The following is an 18,955-nucleotide window of genomic DNA, read 5'->3' on the forward strand; positions in this document are numbered from 1 at the left end:
AGAATTGCGATGATATATTGTCGTCTGTTTGCCTGTCTGTATGGATTAATGGGTATCACGTGTTTAAATAACGTAAGATTATGCGATGTGTGAAGGAAGCAAATAATGCAGAATTCTATCAGACACGTCTGGTAACGATGTAACTTAACATCGCAAAATTGATGGTTCGTGCCGTTCGTCAAGTCGTAATCATAAGTCGCTCCCTTGTTCGTACGTAGAAACATGAACGCAAAAACACGGAAAAAGACGATAACAGAATATCAAAACATCCTCGACTACTAAACCTAGCGTTCCCGTCTGGTTGTCCTCCTGCGCACGTGGACAGGTGAGCCATCGCCTTCGGACTCCGACGAAGTAAAGTAATCATACTCTTCTTCCTCGACATATTTGCGACCATGACGAGAAGAACGGTCGTCCCTTTTGCGATGCCTATCTCGGTCTTCACGAGGACGACGATCATCCCTCTCGCGATGCCTGTCTCGGTCCTCATCAGAAGAACGGTAGTCGTCCCTGTCGCGAGACCTGACTCGGACTTCGACATCACGAGATTTCCCACGGAACCGGTCGATCACGCTTTTGCTTCTAGCACGCAGACTACGGTCTTGTTTCTGGTCGCGGTCACGAGTGCGCGAGCGTGAGCGGGAGCGTGAGCGGGAGCGCGGACGAGACGAAGAGCGGTAGTCATCTCGACCCCTATTTGATGCGTTAGATCAGATCAACCAACTTCAACCTATTGTGCAACCACAAGGAGAAAATATATCACGAGAAGAACCCGACTTACCCTTCTCTTTTTTCCGCCAACGTTCGACCTCCGAGAGCACCTGCAGCCGCGCCTACTATAGCCGTTAGCCTACTGCGACCTCCCATAGATTTGCCTGCAAGTCCGCCCGCTAACGCACCGCCCACCGTAGCCGCCAGACTCTTCTTCCGTAAGTCCATGCCATCAAATCTTTCACGAAAGTCAGCCATGCGTGAATCTTCTTCATGATGGGATTTGCGTGAACGATCTTGATGACGGGACTGGCGAGAAGAGCGGGATGGGGAGTGAGAATCAGCAGACCTTGCCCTACGCCCGTGTTCACGGCGGTGCTTGGTGCTGCTGTCACGGCGGCTGGGTGATCGGTCGTATTGAGAAACTTGCTGGCTAGAAATGGGAGGAGGGTAGGATGGGTATGGCGCATCGTATTCTGATGCGTAGGATGGTTGAGAGTTCGATCGTTGACGGCGAAAGGGTGGTGGTGCGACATAGGATTTACCAGACGCCTGGAGGTTGGGATTGCCGGAAGCAAACTCTGCAGGATGGTAGGGAGGATACTCAGAGTTCGAGCCGATTGGAGGAGGAGGAATAGCAGCGACTGGCATCACTGGCATCACTGGAGGCGAAGGTTGATAACCTGGACCTGGAGAGTACCGCGCTGTAGAACGAACTCGAGGTTGTTGTCCTGGCGTGGACTTTGCGTGTTGGATCTCCTCAAAGCGGTGCGCAGCTTCAGCACCATATGCTACTGTAGGTGAAGAAGGGTCATGTATCTGGCTATGCAGTGGCACAGCTGCTGGCTGAGGAGTGTTAGTGGCGGCTCGTTGGAGCAAGGTCGCAAGAGGCGGATCGTAAGAAGGAGAGAAGACAGCGGAAAGCGGAGTGCCGCGTGAAAGAGAATCAGACATCGAAGACTGCAAACGAAAATAACTCGGCGAATTCGATGGCGTTCTGCTCGTCGAGGTTCGCGGACGTGATGTCACCGGTGTAGGGGGAGCAGTCGTCACCGGAAGTGTCGCACTGCGAGAACGAGAAAAGCTATTTACCTGAGAGGGGTGGGTGTACGCCGGCCGCGCTGATGATGGTCGGTAGAAATCATCTTGCGCTTGCCTTTGAGGATAGTCCTGCGGGCTGTATGCCTCATACGCAGATTGAGGCGGCGGAGGGAAGTATGGGAGCCCGCCTTGTCCCTGCTCGACGTTTGCCATATCTGTATGGTCGCTGAATGCGCCGTCCGAATCTATGCTGCGCTGGTTGTATCTGCCACGGCTCAGACTTCTACTAGAACTCCTTCCTGCGTTCCTCGTTCGACGACTTCGTTCTTTCTTCTTTCTTTGCTCTCTCTCGTTATCGGTATCGTCGTAAGCGCTGTAGTCCGACTCATCCGTCGAAGGGCTGCGATCTCGCTGCGAACGTCGACTCTCGCTTCTCTGTCCCTTCTCTTTGCGATCCTTCCTAGCCTTTTTCCGGTCTTTCTTTTCTTTCGGCGTAAAGTATCCGCCTGGAATTTTCTCAAAGAAGCTGTCAGGAATCTGTTCGGCGCCGTAACCGATCGCTTTGAGAGCTAGAACCGACATCTTGGGGCGCCTGCGGGGACCCTATGAGGTCAGACGTGTGACGTAGGGCTCAGCGTGCGGGGTTGTGATTGGCAGGCAATCGGTTCCAGCGGAACTGCAAGGAAGACTTGCAGAAGGATGGCGTATGTATAGAACGATAAGCGAGAGACGTCGGCTGTGTACTTCAAAGGGTAGTGTGCAAGAAATAGATATCTGGAGATGAGAAAGGTGTTGTTCTGAGAGGGGTTTTGTGTTAGTTAGCTCACGCCCGAGGAGCGCAGGGGTGCGGAAGTTTTAGTGGAAGTAATGTTAATGCGTCCGCGGCAAGAGTAATGATACACCGTGGCAAGTACGCCTCAAGTTCACGATGTCCTATATCGCTATATGTTCATGTGCACAGGGATCATATGTAGGAGTATCTCGCTGTATGACGTCATTCACGCACACCGCTCGAATCCTACTGTACAGACATAGTCCAAGATGTATGCTACTTGTGTAAAAGCAACTTGATCCCTCACCTCATAGTACAGACATATCTAGTACCATAACTGTCTTCTCTCTCACTCGACACTCCAAGGAACATGTCAACACGAACCGCAATGACACGAGGGCTGTTCAGACAATATCCAATTTGACCTCGTGGCCACTTGCGTAACCCCATCACCTCCCATGAGGGATTAGACAAATAGCTTAGATGTGTGTTGGCATGATCGTCCGCTCTACTCGAAAAGGCACCTAAAAGCAAAAGGATCATGTACGATGACGAAACATCCAAGGGGAGGTTGGGCTCACCGCCGGGCCTAGTTCATCACTAGTATACGAAGAAGCATAGCGAGTGGACTGTACGTTTGTTACTCTCTCTGCTCGGCTGAATTGTATTAGCATCGCTGGAGTTGAATAGGCTGTTAATTAGTGTTTGGAGCAAGATATTCGTCTGATTGTATTGTCGGCGTGGGATCAGATTTCACCCACCACCCCATTAGTACACATGATGCATTGAATTGTTCCTGCTATGACGATTAGGATTCTCTTCATGACTTAAAGGCGAGTACATTTGACAGTCGGTCATAAATGGTCTTCGCTGACATAAATTTGGTTGTGTTGCAATTAATAGGGTATCATCTATGTAACGGGAACAAATCCAAACTCCATCGCTGAAATGCTAGCACAGCCCAACCTCGTCCCGACTTAGCATCCTTGCACGACTCCTAGACCTCTTCGACAGTCCTTGGTGTGGGACTTCTGATCTCCCCGGCCGGCCGCCCAGCGCTATCGGGTACTTCGACCATGTTGTCGATCATACCGAGAAATCTCTGTCTGTACTCTTCGCTCGTCGTTGTGATGCTCATAGGTCCGTGGTTTTTGCCCCACTTCAGCGCGTTGAACAGCTTTACCAGGCCGGTCAGAGTTTGCGCTTGGAATGCATCTTTTGCCCAAAAGAAGTCTAGGACGATCGCTCGGTAGATCCACCTTCCATCACGAGACGTTATACCTGTGCGCCATGACGAGCCGCGTCCGGGTGGTGGAGGAACACCGTTGATGTCAGCTGGGTAGCGCACGAGGAATAGCGAGTAGTCTACGGCATTGTTGTTTCGCAAAATTTTCGAGTCCCTGGACAACTGTGCGACGAGCTCTTCTTTCTGATCGATCGTCACTCGAATTTTGTCAGGAAACTCGTCGATAAGGCGGTCCTTTACGCTCTGGGGGGCCAGTGCGCCGCCTGCGACATCGCGTTCAGGATAGAAGTAGTCGTTTGGTTTGAGGTCGTAGGTTTCCCATTGGTCTTGTTGGTGTTTACTACAACTTGTCTTTCCGTAAAGAATGTTCTCCATGACAATGTGGTGACTAGGCGCGAAACCAAGAGCAGATCCGATTGTGGCTGTAGGAGAATAGAGAAGGTCGGTGATGCGCACGAGGAGAGAATCTTTGTTGAACTCCATGTGTTCAACGTAAGGCTCAAGAAGACGTTGGCGGAAGAATGACTGCTCGAAGTGTCGAGGCAGGGATTTGACCAGGTACTTTGAGTTTGGTGTCGTAAAGAAGGTCTGCAATCTATCAGTATTGTCTTCCTGCAGCGAGTGGAATGACATACAGAGCCGGAATAACCCAGATCCCCAGCTGCGATCAAATCCGTCCGTTTACCCTGGCTCGAGCTGCGAAAACTTTCCGTATACTCCTCCTCTTCGATCTGCCATTGTTCGTTCCTCAATTTCTTGAAGAGCGAAGCGCGGTATCTGGTAAGCGCGAGCTGAAAGAAGGTAAAGAAGGCCAGGACACGCGCGAAGAATCCAGGACGCGCCTCTGCATCGTTCTCTATCGGTTTAGCCCTGAAGATCGCACGCAGAATGGAGTTGCTGATCAGGCGCTGTCGGCGACCCATTTTGAGCGAAAAGGTTGACTATTGACGGTTACGGGGTGTGATTGTTGATGGAAACGAGAACTCTATTTACAACGCTGAGTCAAAACAATTCCCTGTGTAAAACATGACGTCAGCCTCCGCGGGCGCTAGTGCTAGATCCCGCTCTAACACATGTCAGCAAGAAGTCAATCACAAGATGCTATGGATATGGTAGTCAGTGATCAGGGAGAGAGTTAGTTACTTTGGTTACATGCCATGTATGTGATTATATGCAGCTAAAGTTTAGTATGCCATAGTGCAGATGCAACATCCCACCTTGAACCTCATCGACTGGCAAGCCCATTCACTTCAACACTTCAAATCAGGGTGCGATGTGAAGCAACTGATTTCTGATCCATTCACGCATTATATCGGCAGACCATGTTCGGCAGTTGACATATATATCGGTCAGTCTGTGGATTGCATTGTATTCCGGAAATCGATGCAGCAAGCAAATCACAGTGAGGATGCCATTTTCTACCCAGAGCAACTGCAGGCAAGCTTCGCTTCCTCAGTGGATAAATCAAATGTTGTTCACAAACAGTATTGAAAGCTCTGCGTTCAGGGAATCTTATACATTCGATCCACCCGAACCATCACCTCAGGTGATTACTATACACCTATCCTGGCTGGTTTACACATCAGCGCAATCCCCCTCGACCCAGACTCGCATGGCTAACAAAGCCTTAGTCTTATGCGATGGTTATGTCTTGCCTCAGCGCTCAGTGATCATCGTGTCCTCCCCTCGCACGCAAACTGACAAAGCACATTGGGACGACGCGTAGAGCTTTGACGCAGTCGGCCCATATTCCGTTTGCGGTGGGTGTCCGAGGATGTCCTGAGTCTCAAGTTGCCTTCTTGCACGACGATCGAGTTGTGCTGACATGTCTCTTTGGGACATATTCTCTCCATGATGCAAACGTATACCTACTAAGATATAACCACATCCAGAGACGAAGAACTCCATACAACAACAAGTCTTCTAGGCCAACCAACATAAGCGCGAGCCTTCTAAATGCTAATCTCCCTGCACTTTGCTTCCAGCGCCGTAGCCTCATCCCCACGTTGATTCAGCCGATACGCTCTAGCGAGCTTAAGCCCCGCCCCCCGAGCCTGATACTTCCAGGAAGCGTCGTTAGGAAAGCGCGTCAAACACGCAAGGACTTCCGCCCAGACAGCTTCACTCACAGCAACCGCCATCTCAGGGCGACCGGCTGCTTCATATTGGTCAGCGAGCTGCGCTGCCCACGGCCTGTAACCACGTGCGTTGGGCTGCAGATGGTGCCAGACTTGCTCTGTGACTACGAGGGCTTCGCCATGCTGGTTTGATTTTTGCAGCCAGTGGATTAGTTGCCGTGACCAGGCAACGTACTGCTGCGTTGTGGGATCGAGACAATTCCACACCGTCTGGTGGAATTCAATGGCCTTTTCATGTTCGCCTTTGAGCTGGTAGCCTCGCGTGATTGAGCGTGCCCAGTCCAAGGCTACTTCACTGCCAGAGCCCACCGATTGTCTGTAGAGCTCCCAGCTAGCCAACTGCAGGGGTAGGATCTTCTCAGCATGTCCGGTATCTTGGTAGGTGACGAGGAGTTGCTTTGCCCAGATACTGTGGTCAGGCGAACGTGGAGCGAGATGACGTAGAATCGTCTCCTCCAGTTCTATGGCTTCGTCGGGCATTTTTGCCGCCATATATGTCCGGATGACAGCTCTCGCGAAGATGCGATGTTCTGTGTGGAGAGGTTGAGGCGAGGCTAGAATAAGGCCCATGGTGCGCTTTGCGAATGAGAGGGCATCATCTCTGAGCTCTGCCTTGTTGTAGCAAGCCAGCAGCGTCGTGGCCCATTTCGAGGGTGTTTTGGCTGGTATGGTGCGCTCGAGCGCAGGCCAGAGAGCCTCACGCAGAGCGACGCGGTCGATTGCGTTGATTGACGTAAGGCGATTTATGTATTTTTCAGCCGCCGTGATGTCGCGCTCGTTCAGCCTACGTAAGGGGTGTACATTGTTCTGTGTCTTGAAAACCGTCCTCAGGATTAGGCGACGGGAGTCGTTGAAGGCGTGGTAAAGGGCGCGGTGGCTAAGTATCAAGCATCGCAGGGAGACGAGATCCGTCGAGGTAGCCAAAAGCCCGAAGAGTATGTCGCTATCAAGTGTATGGAGATTAGCGGTAGCCATGCTGGTATTACGCTGGAGATGGAACCTGGCCTAATTCGACGCGACAGTGTTTTTGGCAAGGTTACGTGAATGTCAGCTGACAGCTGAGAAACTCCTTCATCCTTCGGCTTCCTCATTGGATTGATCGATCTCACCCCGCTGGGACGCCTCAAGTGCAGTAACCTCTCGCGTCGCGATGAAAGCAAGAAATAGCATAACGGTGGGGTATTTCGTGGAAACACGAAGAGTACAAAGACTTAGATAGCCTATTCTGCAAATGCTGCCCTTTTTGCAAATTATCTAAATGTAGTATCGTGGTCATGTTGGTTGTTCGGTCACACATCTTACTTCCGACTTTTTTCCCGACGCGCGAGCAAGTCCGAGTCTCAGTTGACAAATCTCTCGTCTTAGACGCATCAAAACCGAGGCACAGGCTCTACGGGTAAAATAGAACAAATCACAAAAGCATTCCAATGCTTTCCCCACATGTAAGATCCCACACACCTTATCCAGCGCAACCCCAAAAAGCCACCCTCTCATGCAAACACCCCCCAAGACCCACCCACCAGACCAACACGAACACAGTAATTATGTCCCTACTCGTCCCTCTACACACGACCCGCCCGTTCACCCGCATCCCCACATCCCGTGTACCCAGCAGTCCACTACGCGAGCACTAAACCCTCCAATCACCGTCCTGCTTTCACGTTCTAGGCGACGCACCCTCAAAGTACATGCAGCAGCTCCACAAGGGAGGGGAGCAAATAGGCGCAAGGAGGTGACCTTTCGAAGGGCGGGAGTTTTACAGTGCGGAATAGCATGTGTAAGAGTGTTGGAGTGTTGGGGTGTATTTATAATGTTGGCGAGGAACGGATCTTGACGAGTCGGTTTTTTTGCAAGTTTGGTGATAAGTGATATTGAAGTCTTGGTAGTGAGTAGAACACCTCATCGGCTTTCACGGTCTGCGTTGGTTGACTGACGACTTGGTCCGCGGCTTCACTGTTGACAACTTGGTCCGCGGCTTCATTGTTGATAGCTAAGCGCACAGTTTAGCGTTGATCGATTGCAGATACGCATGTACCGACGTGTCTCTTGACTGCGTATAAATTCAGCAATCAGGTATGTGATGAGGGGTCAACTTACCACAACCACCATTCTCAATCTCCAACACAGCAACGCTACCCAAAGCAACAATGTCCACCGAAAACGCTCAACAGCCGCCCGCCCCCGAACTACCAGACTACGTCACAGACCCCAACGCCGTGCTCAAAGACGAGGGCGTAAAATGGAGATATGGCAGAGCACCAGACTACACCAAGACGCGCAAAGTCTTTGAAGAAAGTGCGTTCCCTCCTTTCTCACTCTCCCATCGACAAACCCACCCACCCACTAACCCCTCACCGCAGCAAAGGAAAAAACCCACGCCCCCCTCTCCCTCCCCCAACTCGTCGAGAACCTCGTCAAAAACTGGGAAATAGAAGCCTCCTTCAAGCCGCACCTCCCAGACTGGCGCACCATCGACCCTCAGGCATACAGTTTCGCCATCAACGCCTCGGAGCCGGAACCCGCATCGCACATGCTGAAGCTCGGGACCTACAACGCCATCATCGCGGCGAACGAGTACTACTCGCCTGAGCACTCCGACTTCGCCTCGTCGCATAAGACGTTCAAGCGCATGATGCCCGCCTTCGCGTGGGAAGTGCTGGAAGTGTACTCTGGGCCGCCGGTCGTAGCGTTCCGGTGGCGGCACTGGGGCGTTATGGCGGGGGACTACGTGGGGATTAACAATAAGGGGGAGAAGGTGCGGGCGAAGGCGCACGGGGGGACGATAGATATCCAGGGCGTGACGGTGGCGAGCGTGAACGAGAAGCTGCAGTTGCGGGATGTGCGGACGTGGTTTGATCCGATGGATATGTTTCGCCAGATTGCGCCGGAGGGAGACGTCGAGAGGGAGGTGCTGGGGAAGGGGGTGCGGCCGGCGGATGTGGTTGAGGGTGCGCAGGCGGAGGCTGGGGTTCAGGCTGTGCCTGACGAGCAGACGTTGCCTGATGAGACGATTGATGCGTCGGCGTTGGCGCGGGCGCAGGCTGCGGGGTGTCCGTTTGCGGTTGCTGTGAGCGATGCGGAGGTTGGGCTGGACCAGCTACCTGCTGGTCATCCGTCGGTGGAAGAGCCGGTTCGCGGGGACGAGAATCTTGCTATGCCTGGGGCGTTTCATTGAGTATAGTCGTTCGTGTGTTAGCAGGTACGAAGAGTTCATAACAAGTGTTTTATAGCTATACATGCTTTCCAGACACTCACTCTTTGAACATCCAGTACCTAGGTCTGTCTCTACATGTCTAATGTGTTTCCACACAACACCCTGGATGTATACAAGTAGTCTTGCTAGCAGGGCGGCTAAAGTGAGTGAAAGAGAGGAATTATTCTAGTACAGCACAAGAGGAGTAGCTGAGCACAAGAAGATGTAACGTAAACACACCCGCACATACTTATCCGTGTTGCTTTTGCTCTTTATCACTTCTCTGTACTGCACTGCATTCCATTTCATCGTCATGATGGCTCATGCATCTATCTCACAACTCAAACGAGGAAAGAGTTTGGCTATGCGACGCACCCCAGCGAAACGCAGATCGTCCGATCTGATGCCTTGGTATGAGCAACCGATCCGCAGCTTACCTTCTTACTACCAACTTTATTGTCCGCGCGGAAGTGGATGATAGTGAGATCACTTCATGCTGACTATGCCATCTCGGCTCAGCGAATGTACAAGAGGAGTTGAGAGGAGAAGAGAAAGAAGGGGAAACAGACTATGGTGATGACGTGTAAAGAAGAAAGAACTGCAGACAGGGTAGGGCGCGAGGCCTGAAAAATCAAAGACAAGAAACGAATTCAAACTTGGTCCTTGTCCGGCGAGCGAATAATGTGATAGTGTGTGTGACTTGCAAGACTAATACGTGGTACAGAGAATAAATGAATGTGGCGTTCAGTGGAAGATTTGGAGAACCAGGATAACCAACTACTGGTAGAACTGTACCGTTCTTGTTGAGCAACTTGCTTCGGTTGCGCGCCATTGGAGATATTCTCGTGCGGCCTGAAACTCTCACCTTTCTGCATATCCACGTCGATGGTAGACTCCACTCTACCGTCTTAAAGCGTCAACAACCACATCAGGCGCAATATCACACTGTGTTCAGTTCGTCATCGTTCCCACTCTGCGACGCACATGCTGACGGTCTTCTGCCTTGCTTGGGACGTGGTCGCGTTGTCGCTATGGATACGTTATCGCCGACTGGTTGTCTGTCCAACCTCGTGTGGATATTCTGGGAGTAGTCCAGGCAGCAGTGAGTCATATAATAGCACTTTATCACGTCTCAGACCCTACCATTAGGCTGAGACTCTGGTTCGTTGACCCTAGTTGCGCGCCGGGATACGGATACGGCACAAGCGCGGTCACGAGGTCACCAGACTTCGCGTCAGCCTAGTCACGTTGGCAACGCAGAATCGTCATTTCGTTTGATGAGACTAGAGCTTCTCCGAGGGATGTCTCGTCTGCCTGCGACTGTGATGATCGGCTGTACCGAGGGTTGAGTGAAGTTGCCGTGGTGGTGGTGTGGTATGGTATGGATGGTAGCGATGACCAAGCCAAGCCCTCGATCTCCAGAACAAGATGGCTTCCGATGGTGGAGGGTTGTCCTCGGTGGTGAGTCGTCAGCTGGCAGCCCCAAACCTTCTGGAAGCAGACGGACGGCAAACTCTGCACTTGGTTGCATGGGGAAGGATCTTCAGCGAACGATCAAGCGCTGGACGTCGCGGCGAAATTGCCAGAGCCCAGCGATCGGCATTAGGGGCAATGTTTGCTGCTCACACATGGCTCGCCTTGAGGAGTTGGACATGTGCACACGTCTCGCCCAGGCTGGCTGCGCGAGGAAGGCGGCAGTTCTCTGCCAGCCCCGTGTTTGTGCTGCGTTGCACTCGATAGTATGAGGCAACAAGCAGAGTGCAACGCGACAGGCGGGCGATCAAATGAAGTGTGTCGCAGAGTCACGGCTGGCGGTCGCAGCCATGATGGAGGGGGTTTGCCCCTAATCTCACCGCAAGAGGACCATGGACGCGTAAAATGGCTCTTCTCAGCTGGCGTGGCTGGGACGAGCCAATGGGGCGAGCGAGATATCAAGCAGCTGCAGCGTCTTGGCGAGGCACGCAAGAGGGGTTGGCAACAAACAACAGAGGCGCAACAGGACAGGCTGGCACGCACTGGATTGCTGAGCGCGCTGAGGAATAGGGGACGCCGTGTGCTGCCGCCGTCGAGAGCGCGACTAGAACAGGCGGAACCCTGGGCGTGCGTAGCAAAGCGTGGTAACGGGCGTCTGTAACGCGCTGCGCCAGGCACAGGCGGCGGTGCTTGTCGCAAGGTGCGAGCTGGCGGGCTATGCGTAATGCGTGCGTGACGAGGGGAGGGGTCTCACTCCAGCAGCGCTCGAGCGGGCAGCGGATGCTCGGTGGCCACGACGACCACGACCACGACCACGACGACAACGAGCAGCGGAGGCGAATCACGGCACTGGCTAGCACGGCGACGGACCCACACGGCTCTTCGTGCCCGTCGAAACTGGAATCGCCATCGAAAATGATGAGTCCGTTGGTGTGGCAAGAGGCCGTGCGCGCGACGGCGGGCGATGACTGGTCTTGGAGCTAGTGCTGGGGGCGTTGCAGGGCCGGGGCTGCCTACGTGCTATTAATCGCCAGTCTGCCCAGCCCGGCCCTCCATCTTCAAGACAGCAGCAATGGACTTCACCACGCAGACGAGCGAGCCCTGGGGCCTGATCTAGGACGACGGTTTACCAGTTGTCTACTACGTCCATCGCACATCCTTGTCGACCACCTTCCACCTAGCCCATTCCGTCTCTGCCCAGGTTGCAGCCCAGCACGACACCCGTCGCCGCCGCACTGCCGCCTACCCAACGACTCATCGCCCCCCTCCAGTCCCGTACCTGACGACGAGGCTGCCTGTTTAAAGCGCTCTCTGTCCCGCCTGCGTAGCTGCCATACCAAGCGCGCTCCCCTCTCACCGACTGCTCCGTCGCCGACCGCCACTTCCTTACACGTCACCTGCCGTCGAACACCATACCAACGACCAATAGTAATCAAACGCCCGATTTAATCCATCACCGCGACTCTCGAAGCGTTCCGGCTCGGTAATACCTTCCAACGGTACTCACCGCACTCGAACTCTTTCACGTCACATCTGCCCGGCCAACATGTACCTTACAGCCTACACTACTACTTCAGTCACCAGTCGCTCAGCAATCACCACTACTTCCGGAAACAAGATCTTCGCCATTGGAGGTTTCGCCTGCTAGATCACCGCAGCTTTCTGTCGCATCCAGCTTCTGCGATAGCCCCGCTATCCCACGAGCTGTGTTCTCCGACTCCACTGCGGACGGTCTCCCCTCAGGTCTTGTTTCGGTGATTCTGCAGCTGACGGTGACTGAAGTCATCTCTGGCGCGCATCCGCAAACACATTCAACGACTTGGCAACTGTACGCATAACGTGCAGTCTGTCCATCGGTTTACTCATCGGTCACCCCACGGTCACGCTTCGCGCCACCCCTCGTGGTCTACCTAACGGTCAGCACTCCGAGACGTAACGACAAAGCATCATCCCCCTCTCTGCTCACTCCTTATCGTCTTATCTCTTTATAGTCTCCTTTCCTTCATCATGACCTTCGACTACTTGCGTCCTACCTCTTTCGGTATTTCGCCCGCCAGTTACCCTTATGCCTCTGCTCTTTCTTCCTCCGCTTCCTCTTCTACCTCTTCCATCTTCTCAGATGACGCATCACAAGCGTCCAGCACTAGCTCCACATCATGCCCCTCCAAATGGGAGTCAGAAGAGCAGAGCCTGAGGGCATGGCAAGCTCCTACGCTTCCCGTCAACCCTTCCAGCTTGGCCCCATACCAGTCCATCAACCGGGTTTGCACTTTCCCCCAGTACCAGTCCTCGGCATGCCGCGAGACTGCTCAGGAGAGATTGCCATCCCTGCGGACCGAGTTTGTGGCGCCAGTGGAGCAGCGACAAAACCCTCGACGATCGTCGACGACCGTCAATTCACGACCACCACCTCAGCTGGTTCGACAAGGCGACCGCAAGGTCAACTTCGTCGACTGCCTCGTCGGTTAGTACACATACCATCCCTGGATCCTCTGGATCTCCATCTCTCCACACACCCGCTGACCTTCCAAGACTCTGCCACCCAAATGGTTGAGGTCATCTGGCAACTCTCCGAACCAAAGAGTGTATGTGAGAATGCTTCTGGCCGTGGAGTGCTTCCTCTCCGCACCTTCATCCAGGAGACTCTTCGCCGGTCGCGCACTAGCTACTCCACTCTGCAGGTTGCCCTGTACTACCTGATTCTCATCAAGGCTCATCTGCCAAAGCACGATTTCACAATGGCTCAACCTGAAGATACATCTCTTCGCGCTCTGCAGTGTGGTCGTCGCATGTTCCTCGCCGCGCTCATCCTTGCGTCGAAGTATCTGCAGGACCGCAACTACTCGGCCCGAGCATGGAGCAAGATCTCCGGCTTGAAGGTTTGTGAGATCAACACAAACGAGATGGCTTTTCTGGAAGCTGTCAACTGGAAGCTCCACATTGTCGACTCGGTTTGGGAGAAGTGGCAGGATGTCATGCTGCGACACACACCCAAGAACCCACCGTCGTCACCGGGAGCTTGCCTACCCAACACATGGAAGGACGTTATTCCTAGCTTGACACCCGAGCTGGATATTGTCCACCTGGCTCCTGTTGCGCCAGTCACTCCTGTTCGTCGCGAGGTCAGACCGCAGCTCAGCCAATTCTCCTCCTCCCGATCCTCAATGTCGGATCTGTATGGCTCCAAGGAGACCACACCGACACCCTCTTGCTACCAGGTTCCCCGCTTCCTGGAGCCCAAGCCCGATCTCCTCCCACCCACACCATCTCTAGCCCGCCTGGGCCCATTGCCAACGCCCGCGTTGACACCGCAGTCCTACGCCAGCAACACTCCTGCAGCGAGTGCGATGGCTTTTGGATCGCAACGTTCATCGATGACGGCAGCAATGCAACAAGCACAGTGCTCGTCTTTGGCGCGCAGCTGTGTCGACCAGTACAACCCAAGCATCAGAAACGGTCTGGAAGCCTATCACTTCTCGGGCCGACGACCTTCCCTGGCCTCCTCCTCCTTCTCCTCATCTCCCGAGTCAATGATCTCGGACAACTCACGATCATCACGCGCATCGTCGATTTCCTCCGTCTCGTCGACTGGCTGGGCGCCAAACCAAAGTCAGGTCAAATTGGCCCGACTGGCGACATGCCGGAACTTCGGACGGCGGTTACAATCATCGAGCGAATCGGGTGATTCGTCAAGCGAGCCAATGTCCTCACCCGACATGGAGAGCTTCCACATTGAAGACGTAAACACAACGCCCAGCAAAGTCGACAGCCCCATGTGCAGCACCTCAGTCGCGAGCCGCAAGCGCGGCAGGTCATCCGTCGACCTCCAGCAAAACGTCCGCCACCTACTCCACAGCACGCGCTCCGCCTTTGACCTCCGCGGCCAACAGACCATCCTCGCCGATCGGTCGGTCGCCCAGCCTTGGGACGTGTCCTCGCACTGGCTGGTCCCCGACGACGACGCAAAGGGCCTGCAGTCCCCCAAGCACACGGTCCCCGAGTACTCTCGCGTGCCGGTGCAAAAGGACTTTGGCAAGAAGCGGACGTGCTGTGCTACGGAGGTTGCGATGGCGCTGCGGAGGGAGGGCCCGGGCATGTGGAAGGGCATTCTTTGAATACGTTGCGAACATAACATGTGATGATGATGAGGAAGTGCAAAGAAAAGCCCGCAAAAGGGTTAAAATACACACACACACATACTTACAAAGAAAGAAAGCATGGAATGGAATGGAAGAAAAGCTCCATTGCTTGTCGAGAACTTTCCCTTATATACCAGTATCTCTCTTCCTCTTCCTCTTCCTCGATATCCCCGATTCTTGATCCGTTATCCGACTATGCTATGCTATGCTATGCTGTATATTCTCTCTACATACTTATCTGTTTTGTCGGACTAGTCAATTCAATGAAATTCAAATCCAATCAAGTTCAATCATCTCTCTTTCTGTGTCTGGCGTGTTTTCCTTTGTTCTGAATCTTGATCTGGCGCTCAGCTCGGCTTGGATTGAATTGGATTGGATCGAATTGGATTGTATGTTCATGAACGTTATCTCGCTACGGCGATGCGTGGTGTGATGTTGGACTTGGATTGATATTGGATATGTTTGGATAGGAATCGAGAAGTGCGCTTCATGTTCTACTACTACTACTAGCTTGTATGGCGTGGTGATGTGATGCCTCGCTTTTGAAAACTCGTTTTTGGATATATTGTACAATGCCTAAGTATCTGATGTGCTATGATATGCTCAGAGAACTCCCATTCCATTGCTATTCCCACCCCACATCATGCGCCCTTACTCCATCACATCCACACAGCTACCTTTTGTCCTCGAGATGAACCGGCACCACACCAACCATCCCTTCCCTTCCCATCCACACCCCCCCCCTAAACCCTACTCAACCACATCATAAACCCAAACTGCACAACATAGCTATACACGAACAAAAACTGCGTCCTCCTATTCCTCTGACTCCTCGCAACCGTATACCCCGCCGCCGCATTCCCGCCCACACCCATACCCTGCGCGCTCTGATCAGGAAGCAGAACATACCTCAGACTCCTCAGCAGGAAAAACGCATTCGCGCTGAAACAGTACAGGAAGATGAGCCAGGGCAGCCAGGCGCCGCCTACGCCCATCCAAGCCGTCAGGTGTGATAGAAGCAGGGAGATGATGACGTGGACGAACTTGTACCCCGAGTACGCGACTAGATCGAGGAGTTGTGATGACGAGGAGATGGCGAGCAGGAAGGTGCCTGTGCGGATTGTGAGGATTTCGAGGAGTACGACGAGGCCTGCGATGGTGGCTGTGTAGCCTAGCAGCTCGGGGTGGAAGGCTCCGCGTAGACCGGCGAGCAGCGTCGAGAGCAGGATGTAGGTTACCAGCGCCATGGTGGGGATGTACATGTCCGGGCTGTTGATGTCCTCGCGGGGCGGGAGGTAGAGGGACGAGGATGCAGCGACGGAGGGGTCGGGATGGCGTGGAGCGCGCGACCAGGGGCGGTGCCACCAGGGGAAGAGGATGATGCGTAGTTTGGCGAGGACGTATGAGTTTGTCACGTTGAAGTAGTGTTTCAGCGCGCCGACGGAGACGTAGCGACCCAGCTGGTGTGTTTTTGTTAGTTATGTCCCCCTTGTCACCCATTCATTCGTTGATATACTGGGAGGGGGGGGGAGACGCACGTTCTGCTCCATGTACTGCTGCCCCGCGTCGACGGCGCTCTTGCCCATCTGGAAACCTAGCTGCGCTGTCGGGTCGCTCATGAAGCCCCCGAAGGCTGGGTGCATGCCGTAGCCGTCGCCTTGCTGGGGCATGCCGCCGCCTTGCTGGCCGTAGCCATAGCCGGATTGGGGTTGCGAGGGCGGTTGGGGTGGAGGGGGCGAGCGCAGCTGCGGGACTGTCGAGACGTGTTGTGGGATGGGGTGGTGGACTGCAGGGAGTCAGTCAGTATAGCAACATTCGTGGAGCTTGAAGGAGTGCGTACGTGGTGGAGAGTGCGCGGGCGGGTTGTTGTACGCGGGGCGCTGCATTGCGGCGCGTGTCGTCGATTCAATTGTTTAATTCCAGCGAGAGACGTGTCGTATAAAAAGGGGCGTGTCTAGAAGGAAAAGCGATGTCGTGAAGCCGAATTTCTGGCGCCTACACCACACGACACTCCCGACTCCGACTCGGAACAATCTGGCAAGAGAGCGAGCGCTTGGACCGTCGTCATTGTCCCTCGCCCGCCCAACCCGCAACCACGACGTCTTTCCCCCACACTTTTGCTGCGCACCCGCCATGCTAGACACGTTTGAGATTCTGACCACGTCGGGCGTCGTCCTGTGGTCGCGCACGTATGCCCCCGTCGGCGCAAATGTCATCAACAGCCTGATTCGCGATGTCTTCATCGAGGAGCGCATACAGCCACAGGCAGAGGACAGCGGCTCCAAGCCCACGTACAGGAAGGAGGGGTATACGTTGAAGTGGACTGCTGCGAAGGATCTGGGGCTTATATTTGTGGTGTGTGGTCCAATTCTCTTCATGTATTATTTTCTGGATATGTCGCATGGCTGACCACCCCACAGGCAGTCTACCAGAGCCTCGTCCACCTCACATGGATAGACAAGCTGCTCGACAATGTGCGCGCACTGTTTGTCGGCCTGTATGGTGACCAGCTCAAGACGGAGCACAGCAGCGTCGTCAACTGCGACAAGTTCGGTTCCTACTTCGACAGGCAGATGCACGACATGGAGGGCCAGAGCGACTCCAATGCGCCCAGCATCAAGCTCACCACACCCGAGTCGAGCACCGATAATGATAGTGCTGAGGAAAGTGCGCCAGTACCCGCCTTCCAGAAACCACCACAGCGCCCACTATACGACACGAGTGCAGACTCCACACCCGTTCCCACACCAGACACATCGAGACCCACAACGCCGGCGACACGGAGCCAGCTGCTCACAGGGAAGGCCAGGCCTGCAGGAGGCAAGATGTCGAGGCGGGATAAGAAGAAGGCGACCTTAAGTTCAGCACCAGTGTCTTCAGGAGACGAAGCCTCCACCAAGCGGAAGGGCAAGGGGGCAGTGAAGAGAAACAGAGTCTGGGGCGAGTTTGGCGCCGAGGAGGACGACGGCACAGTTCTCGACTACTCACAAGCGGATGTCCGCGACGAAAACTACGAACCAGAAGCGCTGGAGGAGGTAAAGCAGGAGACGTGGGGCCGCAAGACGAACAAGGGCGAGTTCGTGCTCCGAGATCTAGACGACGAGATGGACGCCATCATCGCCGCACAGAACGCGAAGAAAGAAAAAGAAACATCCACACCAACAGGCGGACTCGTCGGATCAAGTCTAGGCGCGATAGGAGGCCTCTTCCGAAACGTCGTCGGCGGCAAAACACTCACAAAAGAAGCCCTCGCCAAACCCCTCAAGGGAATGGAAGAGCACCTCCTCCGCAAAAACGTCGCCCTCGAAGCCGCCGTCCGCCTCTGCGACAGCGTAGAACGCGATCTAATCGGCATCAAAACGCCGAGTTTTACTGGTAAACTACCCCCCCTTCATCCCCCTACCAATACTCCCCAACTAACCCCCTCACTTAGCAATCGAAACCATACTCAAATCCTCCATGGAAAAAGCCCTCACAAAAATCCTCACCCCAACAACCTCCCTCGACCTCCTCCGCGAAATCTCCCTGAAAAACTCCTCCTCTCGCCCATACGTCCTATCCATAGTCGGCGTAAACGGCGTCGGCAAATCAACAAACCTCTCGAAAATCGCTTTCTTCCTCCTCCAAAACAATAACCGCGTCCTCATCGCAGCAGCAGACACCTTCCGCTCAGGCGCCGTCGAGCAACTGCGCGTCCACGTGCGGAATCTGCAGGAGCTGACAGCCCGCCAGCCTGGGTCGCGCGTCGATCTATTCGAAAAAGGGTACGGGAAAGATGCCGCGAATATCGCTGCCGACGCCGTCGTGCATGCGCAGAAGCATGGGTTCAACGTTGTGCTTATCGACACGGCGGGCCGCCGCCATAATGACGCGAGACTAATGTCCAATCTAGAGAAATTCGGCAATATGGCGAATCCGGATAAGATTCTCATGGTTGGTGAGGCGCTGGTGGGGACTGATAGCGTTGCGCAGGCTAGAAACTTCAACGCGAGTTTTGGCCCGGGGAGGGGGCTGGATGGGTTTGTCGTTTCCAAGTGTGATACTGTGGGCGATATGGTGGGGACGCTGGTTAGTATGGTGCATGCTACGGGGATTCCGGTGGTTTTTTTGGGGACGGGACAGCATTATAGTGATTTGAGGACGTTGAATGTTGGGGCTGTTACGAGGTTGCTTATGAGTTAGTTTTTTGGGGGTTGTATGTTTATGTTGTAATTTTATGTATCATGGATTGATGAAGTGCTT

At 54.0% G+C, this 18,955-nt stretch overlaps 9 protein-coding genes across 9 annotated transcripts; 5 read left to right on the forward strand and 4 right to left on the reverse strand.

Moving 5' to 3' along the window:
* Positions 1–106: 106 nt before the first annotated feature.
* On the reverse strand, positions 107–2,550 carry P153DRAFT_365789 (uncharacterized protein). Its single transcript, XM_033667892.1, has 3 exons — positions 1,804–2,550; positions 782–1,557; positions 107–693 (listed from the first exon to the last, which is right to left on the reverse strand). The coding sequence occupies exons 1-3, from the start codon at positions 2,332–2,334 to the stop codon at positions 285–287; spliced, it is 1,716 nt and encodes a 571-aa protein (XP_033525582.1). The 5' UTR covers positions 2,335–2,550; the 3' UTR covers positions 107–284.
* Positions 2,551–3,392: 842 nt separating this feature from the next.
* On the reverse strand, positions 3,393–4,731 carry P153DRAFT_313650 (SAICAR synthase-like protein). The gene is made up of 2 exons (XM_033664889.1): positions 4,406–4,731; positions 3,393–4,358 (listed from the first exon to the last, which is right to left on the reverse strand). The coding sequence occupies exons 1-2, from the start codon at positions 4,691–4,693 to the stop codon at positions 3,522–3,524; spliced, it is 1,125 nt and encodes a 374-aa protein (XP_033525583.1). The 5' UTR covers positions 4,694–4,731; the 3' UTR covers positions 3,393–3,521.
* A 383-nt stretch (positions 4,732–5,114) lies between these two features.
* On the forward strand, positions 5,115–5,609 carry P153DRAFT_212774 (uncharacterized protein). Its single transcript, XM_033662575.1, has one exon. It carries the CDS (start codon positions 5,179–5,181, stop codon positions 5,494–5,496), a length of 318 nt encoding a protein of 105 aa, XP_033525584.1. The 5' UTR covers positions 5,115–5,178; the 3' UTR covers positions 5,497–5,609.
* A 113-nt stretch (positions 5,610–5,722) lies between these two features.
* On the reverse strand, positions 5,723–6,883 carry P153DRAFT_355953 (uncharacterized protein; the record flags this gene model as incomplete). The annotated part of the gene is made up of 1 exon (XM_033666609.1): positions 5,723–6,883. One exon carries the CDS (start codon positions 6,881–6,883, stop codon positions 5,723–5,725), a length of 1,161 nt encoding a protein of 386 aa, XP_033525585.1.
* Positions 6,884–7,148: 265 nt separating this feature from the next.
* P153DRAFT_365792 (uncharacterized protein) lies at positions 7,149–8,091 on the forward strand. Its single transcript, XM_033667893.1, has 2 exons — positions 7,149–7,953; positions 8,006–8,091. The coding sequence occupies exon 1, from the start codon at positions 7,401–7,403 to the stop codon at positions 7,740–7,742; it is 342 nt and encodes a 113-aa protein (XP_033525586.1). The 5' UTR covers positions 7,149–7,400; the 3' UTR covers positions 7,743–7,953; positions 8,006–8,091.
* On the forward strand, positions 8,056–9,083 carry P153DRAFT_287636 (uncharacterized protein; the record flags this gene model as incomplete). The annotated part of the gene is made up of 2 exons (XM_033663553.1): positions 8,056–8,203; positions 8,269–9,083. The coding sequence occupies 2 exons, from the start codon at positions 8,056–8,058 to the stop codon at positions 9,081–9,083; spliced, it is 963 nt and encodes a 320-aa protein (XP_033525587.1).
* A 3,498-nt stretch (positions 9,084–12,581) lies between these two features.
* On the forward strand, positions 12,582–14,689 carry P153DRAFT_384421 (uncharacterized protein; the record flags this gene model as incomplete). The annotated part of the gene is made up of 2 exons (XM_033670338.1): positions 12,582–13,038; positions 13,107–14,689. The coding sequence occupies 2 exons, from the start codon at positions 12,582–12,584 to the stop codon at positions 14,687–14,689; spliced, it is 2,040 nt and encodes a 679-aa protein (XP_033525588.1).
* Positions 14,690–15,388: 699 nt separating this feature from the next.
* On the reverse strand, positions 15,389–16,599 carry P153DRAFT_337566 (ER to Golgi transport protein-like protein Yif1; the record flags this gene model as incomplete). Its single annotated transcript, XM_033665748.1, has 3 exons — positions 15,389–16,173; positions 16,252–16,499; positions 16,554–16,599. The coding sequence occupies 3 exons, from the start codon at positions 16,597–16,599 to the stop codon at positions 15,457–15,459; spliced, it is 1,011 nt and encodes a 336-aa protein (XP_033525589.1). The 3' UTR covers positions 15,389–15,456.
* Positions 16,600–16,791: 192 nt separating this feature from the next.
* Positions 16,792–18,952, forward strand: P153DRAFT_313661 (P-loop containing nucleoside triphosphate hydrolase protein). The gene is made up of 3 exons (XM_033664890.1): positions 16,792–17,068; positions 17,134–18,088; positions 18,147–18,952. Exons 1-3 carry the CDS (start codon positions 16,847–16,849, stop codon positions 18,893–18,895), a joined length of 1,926 nt encoding a protein of 641 aa, XP_033525590.1. The 5' UTR covers positions 16,792–16,846; the 3' UTR covers positions 18,896–18,952.
* Positions 18,953–18,955: the final 3 nt, after the last annotated feature.

This window comes from Dothidotthia symphoricarpi, assembly GCF_010015815.1.
Source record: "Dothidotthia symphoricarpi CBS 119687 unplaced genomic scaffold P153scaffold_7, whole genome shotgun sequence".
In the NCBI taxonomy this organism is placed as follows: domain Eukaryota; kingdom Fungi; phylum Ascomycota; class Dothideomycetes; order Pleosporales; family Dothidotthiaceae; genus Dothidotthia; species Dothidotthia symphoricarpi.